The 8,078-nt window shown below is 31.9% G+C and overlaps 2 protein-coding genes across 2 annotated transcripts; both read right to left on the reverse strand.

The window, feature by feature from the left end:
• On the reverse strand, positions 1-4,100 carry LOC108915908 (zinc finger protein 431-like). Its single transcript, XM_018722060.1, has 4 exons — positions 3,969-4,100; positions 3,538-3,831; positions 3,201-3,484; positions 1-1,832 (listed from the first exon to the last, which is right to left on the reverse strand). The coding sequence occupies exons 1-4, from the start codon at positions 4,083-4,085 to the stop codon at positions 497-499; spliced, it is 2,031 nt and encodes a 676-aa protein (XP_018577576.1). The 5' UTR covers positions 4,086-4,100; the 3' UTR covers positions 1-496.
• Positions 4,101-5,274: 1,174 nt separating this feature from the next.
• Positions 5,275-7,348, reverse strand: LOC108915906. The gene is made up of 3 exons (XM_018722058.1): positions 7,224-7,348; positions 6,725-7,172; positions 5,275-6,246 (listed from the first exon to the last, which is right to left on the reverse strand). The coding sequence occupies exons 2-3, from the start codon at positions 7,162-7,164 to the stop codon at positions 6,105-6,107; spliced, it is 582 nt and encodes a 193-aa protein (XP_018577574.1). The 5' UTR covers positions 7,165-7,172; positions 7,224-7,348; the 3' UTR covers positions 5,275-6,104.
• Positions 7,349-8,078: the final 730 nt, after the last annotated feature.

Genomic DNA, 8,078 nt, shown 5'->3' on the forward strand with positions numbered 1-8,078 from the left:
AAGATTAAACAAAAATATTGATCCTTCCAAAATAGAATTATAATAAATATATTATTAACAGTACTAAGAATAATGGCTAACTATAAGTTATGACTGCTATCTGGTGGCCACTGAGAACCAATCAATATGTCTGAAAGTTTTAAACGAATTCTCAGTGCTATTTAAGAATGTTGTAATATCTTAAAGCCTGTATCAGACATCGTAATTTAGTTGCGGGGAAATTGCATGCTTATCACACAATTTTTTCTTAAATTCAAATGCAAATTACAAGGTTTAAATACTTGAATATGTCCTAAACATGACGAAAAAAATAACAGTAAAAAATTATTTGAAACTGAAAAAAAAAGGATGACTGATGGCTTATACTTCGAAAACTAAACAATGCTATATATAGGCTTATGAAGTATTAAAATTAGACCTGATCATTTGATATTCGGAAGTTGCTGTTACAACTTACCGTTGATCGCTAATAAATCGTCTATAATTGCTTGTAGACTTACATTACTACAGTATTATGTGTTAACTGATGCCTAACTAAACTGTGTTTATGCCTTGTTTGGAAAACGCATTTATCACACTTGTACATTGGCACCTTCGAGGGATCTTGATGTTTCAGGGCGTGAACTCTTAAACTGTCTTTATGCCTGGTTTCGAAAACACAATCATTACATTTGTATACCTGGACATTTGGAGAACCTTTATGTACTGATGGATTACATGTAAGATATTGTTTATCAACAATAGTATTGGGTGTATCACATTCCGATATCCCTGCTGTGGAAGGGTTCTCATGCATTAATCGGTGCTTTCTGAGACCCTTCTTGTATTTGGTTTCATATGCACATGTATCACACTTGTACATGGGGACTTCCGAAGGATCTTTATGAGTCAACTGATGATCTTTTAGATGACTCTTATATTTAGTTTCATAAGTACAAATGTCGCATTTGTACATATGGGTTACTGAAGAGTCTTTGTGCGTTAACTCATGACATTTTAGATGGTGCTTATGTTTGGTTTCAAAAGTACAGGTATCACACTTGTACATGTGAATTTCAGAAGGGTCTTTGTGCAGCAACTGATGGTATTTTAAAGAATGCTTATATTTACTCTCATAATGGCATACATCACATTTGTACATCTGGATTTCCGACGGATCTTTATGGGTCAACTGATGATTTTTTAGATGATTTTTATATCTAGTTTCATAAGTACAAACGTCACATTTGAACATTTGTATTTGCGAAGAGTCTCTATGTATTAACTGATGCAGTTTTAGTTGTCTCTTGTACTTAGTTTCAAAACTACAAGCATCACATTTGTACATTTGGATTTCTGAAGGGTCTTTGTGCGTTAAATGATGATATTTCAGACGGTGCTTATATTTAGTTTGAAAGGTACAAACATCACATTTGTACATGTGGATTTCTGAGGGATCTTTATGTGTTAACTGGTGGTATTTTAGAGAATGCTTGTATTTAGACTCATAACTACACGCATCACACTTGTACATTTGGATTTCCAAAGGGTCTTTGTGTGATAACTGATGTACATTTAGACGATCCTTAGATTTAGTTTCATAATCACACATATTGCATTTGTGCATTTGTACTCCAAAATCTATAAGTCCTGGAGCTTCACATTTTAGATTGCTGTTAAAATCGTTTTCATATTCACTATTACACGATGGTACCTCTCCTAGAGCGCTTGTATGAACTTCTTCTATTTCACATTTAAGCATAGATTCCTTCTTTATTTCGCCTACATCTTTATAAATGTGCCTATTCTTGCTGTCGACCATTTCATTATGTAAATTGTGCGAAGAAGAACCGCTGAAAAAATTAAAATTGTTCATAATGGAATAAATGAAACATACAGTGCGGAAGAAGAGTATAAAATAAATTTAATTGATTCCAAAAAGTTTCATATTTCCTCTGACACATTAATTTTGCATTTTAAAAGGCAACATTTTATGCACCCTTCCCCTTCCACAGTCAATTATTTGCAAGTTATATCACAAGATTTTTTTTAGTAGAACAATTTTTTTTTTAGTCGTCATAACTTTCTGAATTCAACTTAACAATTATAGTAGGTATGAACTTTATTTATTCAATTTCGATAAAAAGTAAAAAGTGATGATTTCTAGAACCATTTTTTAATATAGGGACTACAAATTGTTGAATTTCACAGCATAAAATTCTTTATTTTTAAAATAATTTGACAAAACAGATTGATTCATTACTTGTTCAACACTATAACAATTATCTTCTAGGCTGTAAGTAAATGTGGTAAAAATTTCTTGCCTTACATTGTCTAATCTTTCTTTGTTTTCATACAAGTAAGCAATTGTATCAATATGTTAAAAAATCTACAGAACAAAGCTAGACTCACGTCAGTTTCAGACTTGTTATTCCTCACCAGTATGCCACAGGTGAGACAATTGACGAATGATCTAACAATTACTAGAACTGTGAATTAATTTTGGAGGATTTACAATAGATAGTGCGACTTATTCGATATCACCTCGGACATTTTTGTAACTATCTTCATGTCAAAACTCTGTCATTAGGCTTTACTTTTTATTATGTGTCATTTTGCCGAAGTGTAAACGACATTTTTTCTCAGCTTCGAAGACGTCGAATTAGGAACCGACAAAATACCATTTGCGGGAAATTTTACTTTACCCGTTTAATTCAAAGAAAAGTGCTGTTGAAAGTCATCGAATACTGTTGAAAACTTATGGTGAACATACTCCATCGATAAAAACGTGTAAGTATTGCTTTCGACGTTTTAGAGGTGTTTATTTCGATATAGTTGACACAGAACACCCCGGTCAACCGAAAATGTTGGAAGATAAGGAATTGGAAGCATTACCCGACCAAGATTCATGTCAAACACAAAAACTTATTGAATCGTTGTCTGCTGAATGCACAACAGTTTCCAAATGTTTAAATGCACTCGGTATGATTCAAAAGCAAGGATATTGGGTGCAACACAAATTGAAGCCGAGAGAAGTTGCAAGGCGATTTTTCACGTGTCATCAATGGCTTCAAAAGCAAAAATGAAATCAATAATAATAAAAAATAATTTGGACATACTTTACTATTTCATAAACTGAAAAGCTAAATAACATCTCAATAGGGGTTACTATTTTTTTACAACCTATTTTGACATATCCAAGTTTTTCTTAACTTTCTTACCTTTCAAAAATATTTCCTTCACTTTTTATGTTAACTTCTTCAGTTTCCATCGGTGTTTCTTCCATGTTTAGCTCTTGCTTAATTTTGATTGACCCTTCCATCCTATCTTCATCTCCTAATCCTGTTTCAATGATTTCGTTTTTAATAGACATGTTATGCTCAAATTCACCTGCATTTTGAACTTTTATTTCAACATTCAAACAGGCCTTTATAAAAGAATCATGAGTGACGAGTAACTCAAGACATTGGTTACAAATGAGAGGATCTTCGGTGAGACCAAAATCCTACAATACAGGTATAATAGTGCAAGCTCTAAAATGTGCAAATAGATATTTACCACCTCTGGGATGTATCTATGAATAATTTCTAACTTCACTTTATAAAATGGCACAAATCCTCTAACTAACTGCAAACATAATCGACATATTTTCTCATTATCTTCCACTTTACCTGATTTGTTCTCATGCTCCTTGGAATAAACTTCTCTTAAGTCAACGAAGGACACCTTAGGATTAACATAATTGGCAATCTTGTCCTCAACGTAGAGACAAGTAGATTTAAAGTCAAACACAGAGTACAGTTTAACAGAACAGGTAGAACACATGACATGTTCATTGTTGTCGTCCAAGTCCTGAAACATGTTTGTAATGAAAAAGTAAAATGATTTGACTAGCAATACTTAATACACATGCGATACTTTGATCTCAGGAACTCACTTTAAAGGTGGAACGGCTTAGAATATTGAAATACAGTTTTAAATGAACTTACTAGATTTAGTGAAACAGTCCTTAAAATTTCTCTTGTAGCTTCGTCTATCACTGTAAAATTTCCTTTACTCACAGGATTATTGCAAAGCCTGCAAAATATCGCTTTAGAATCTCCCATTTATATATACTTTTATCTTTTTGATTCTTATATCTTAAATTATAAAGTGACAGTATTCCTAACCTTGATTCTTCTTCTTCATCCAAATGTATGGCTTGAAACGTGTGTACTCAGACAATTTACCACTTTGTTATAGAGATGCGCGATTCTTCAAAAATACTGATACTGATGTATCGTATTATTTCGCTTAAAAAGTACCGGTTCTGTGCAATACCGGATGAAAAAGTACCGGTACACAAAAAAGCGGTACATTCACGTTCCGGCATTTCCTCAGATTAAAAAAAGAACATTTTTCTTGCATATTTTTTAATAAATATATAATATATACCTTTCAAACATTATTTACTTTTTAAACGAACCATATTGTATTGGAACAAAAAACACAGCATAAAAAGAACAAATTAAATCGCAACAGATTTTTGACCTGACTGCAATCAAGGATGTACCGAGTTTTACTATTTTTTTTTTACAATAAATAAAGATATTACTGTCATTTATTCAAAGACTGTAACAGCGCAACTGACTGAATTGCAACTGCTAGTCCACACATACTTGCCGCTAGACTGTATGATACCTTTTTGGAAAGTTATCGTTAATCAGTTCAAGCATTAAGGTTCACTTCACTGCCTATAGGTATTGTCAGAAAATGTACTGGATCGTATTGTATCGTAAGCTGTAATACTGGTACAAAATATCGAGTATCGGAATGAAAAAAACCGATACTCAGAAAAATCATACCGTACCGTGCATTTTCATTTGTTGTAACTTCTCAGAAGATGGTTCTCATTGGAAATCTGGATGTTCCCATGTCTTTCGATTGATTTTCTATTTTAGGGCAATTCATAAAAAATGTTTATCGACATTTGACCGATGAGATAGGCTGTTTTTTTCATTTTGTTACGATGGATTCCATTCATGTAATATTATTGGTCTATTTAAACAATCCTAATTTCTGAATGATCCTTAATTTCAGATGATCCACCTCATTCAAATGATAAATAAAATGGCCCAACTCATCGAATCTATTAAAGCATTTTAATATGCGAGTCAAAGGTGCTTTTTTTTAAGGATCTGTTAAGAAAATGTATTTGATTAAAATAATGCACAAACATACCAAAGCTTTAAAAGAATTTATTAAAATTACAAGATTTTAAAATTTGAAAATTAATGCCTCTCTATTGCTCTCTCTCTCTCCAAAATACTTGGCCAAATTTGAATGAAATATTAATTAATTTTACAAAAAAGTACAACTATTTTGAAAATCAAGACCCCGTAATTTGTATGTGAAGGGTTTATATTTTTTATTTAAGTTGAAGATAGTTCTAGTGTCCTAAAAACATTCTGCAAGCTTTAACTGTGCAATTTTTGATGATTAAAAAAAACAAAATATAACTTTTGACAACACAAAATATCAAATTGATGTGTATATGTATTATTGAATTCAGGGAAAAATTCTTTATCAGATATAGTGAAAAAATTAATCATTCCATTAACAAAAGAATTGACAATCGTCAATTCCTAGCGAGTTATAATTTACAAAGTTTTCTTAGACACCATGTATAACAGTTAGGAAGATTATAAAATAATATTAAAATTTGTCCTTATAACATACAAATTAATTACATATATTGGTTTAACACTAAGAAATTATTTACAATTACTTGCACGATTACATTACTACAGAGTTTTTGTTGTCTGGAAAATTCACTTATCACATTTGTACATTTTCACTCTTGAGGGATCTTGGTGCTTCAGCACGTGACGTTTTAACTAGTTTCAAAAACACAATTTTTACATTTATACACTTCAATGTCTGAAGTACGTGTACATACTAGCGACATTTAAATGACCCTTAAATTTGGTTCCATAATCACATATATTGTATTTGTGCATTCGTAACTTAGAAGCTGCCTTGTTTAAATGAATGTTACAAATTTTTCTTACAATCTACACCTAGTGTGTGTAGTCCTAGGGCTACACATTTTATTCCTTCGTTAAACTCATTTTCAAATTCACTATTTATGTTGGTAACTCGTCGAGGGTGCTGGTTTGAACTTCATCTATTTCACATTTAATCATAGATTCACTCTTTATGCCTCCCTTATCTTCGTGTGTGCTCTTGTCTTTGTCATCAATAGTTTTACTATATGAAGACGATTCACTAGAAAATTAAAAGTGTTCATAATGGAATGATCGTTAAGTTATAAATAAAAAATACTGTATAACATTTACTCAGTGTTTTGAAATCAATTTGGAAATACGTGTTTCAAAAAGGTGTTGGTGTTATTGTAATAACTGTAATAATAATATAAAATACGAATGAAATACTGAAATACTACTACAAATAGGTAGCAGAATGAAAATAATTGAAAGCTTCTGAAGGATGAAGTTAGACATTACAAAGGAGACATTTATGACAGATGATTTTGTCACTAGTTCAGAAAGAACTGGCGATTTAGGAAAATTTATATATAAAAATTTTTTGTTACATTAAAAATTACCAATAATGATATTTCAGATATATTTCACCAAAACACAGAGGTAACCTAAAAAAAAACACCATAATGGGGGCCAAGCATGAAATGAATAAATTAATAATAATATTACCTACTTAATAGTAATATTGAATTTTTTCTCACCTTTCACAAACATTTCCTTCAGTTTTTATGTAAACTTTCTCAGTTTCAACCAGCATATCTTCCATTTCTGCCTCCGTTTTAATTATATTCGAATCCTCCACCTCCATTCTCTGTTCACCTAATTCTGTTTCATCGATTTCCTTTTTAATAAACGTATCGTTATGCTCCAACTTTGTGATTTTATCATCATTTTTTTTAGGTACAATTTTTCTGTCCGTAGATTTACCTCCGCAAACGCACTGTTTGGTTTTAAATCTTTTGAGAATAACACATTTTCGCCTTAAGAAAGTGTCATAGTCGACGTTTGCATCTGGAAATTTTTTCCTAAATTGTTCAATGCAGGACTGTAAAGAATATGTCCATGACCCGTCTTCATTTCGAGTTCCGCTTCGAAAAAATGCCATTAAAATAAAGGCATCTTGTTCTAGAGTAAACGGCATAATGAGTTCTGAAATAAAAATATTATTAACCTCAAAATTTTGTTTTTGTTACAACTTACCAGTAAGTAGACGAAGTGCCGAAAAGTTTAGCCGTGAAAATAACTGATTGATTTGAAAAAAAGTACGATTTAATATTATTGTGGTAAAATAAACACCAAATGAAGTCAAACGATAACAAGCACGGACAACGGACAGTGACAGTGACAGACAATACTGACAGTGGGTGACAATAGCTGTATTTGTTTTACGACCTGGTTAGTTCAGTTTGGTCAAATTGACCAAACTAGAAGTGACAGTGATTTGAACTAACTTTAAAACATTCATCTACTCCATTTTAAATTTTCACTTTTGAGATCTGTTCAATTTCAGTTTAATTAGGTTGTTGTTGTCAATCAGGCTGTACCCAACATACTTACAGTCAACATATCTTCTTCGGATGAATCCATATCCATTATCAACTGCTTATTTTAATGATTTAGATTTATGATTAATATTATTTGCAGGTTATGTTTTGTTCGGTTATCTTATTCACTTACTAACCACGATATTAGGCTAGGTTAGATCGGAAAGGGAGGAACTGATTTTGGTCATACCATTGTTTAAATAAATAGGATATTTAAACAATGGTCATACTATGGTGTGTTCACTTGTTTAAAAAAACGAACTTGGTCTCTACTGAAAGTGAATTAACCAAAGTGACCAATTGTTTAAAACAAATACAGTTAATAGTGAACAGTGAACACTGAAAACCGCCCAAATGTCAATTATCAATTGAGTGCCGTCGTTCTAGAGATGGGCGCAACAAGTCTTAACCGGTTCACTGAACCAATTCTACATGCAGTTCCAAGTAAACGGTTCTACAAAGATTTGTCCCGGATCTCGAATCTTCACGCTGCAAGGTGCCGACAAATGTC

This window comes from Anoplophora glabripennis, unplaced genomic scaffold (assembly GCF_000390285.2).
Source record: "Anoplophora glabripennis isolate ALB-LARVAE unplaced genomic scaffold, Agla_2.0 scaffold1288, whole genome shotgun sequence".
Taxonomy (NCBI): domain Eukaryota; kingdom Metazoa; phylum Arthropoda; class Insecta; order Coleoptera; family Cerambycidae; genus Anoplophora; species Anoplophora glabripennis.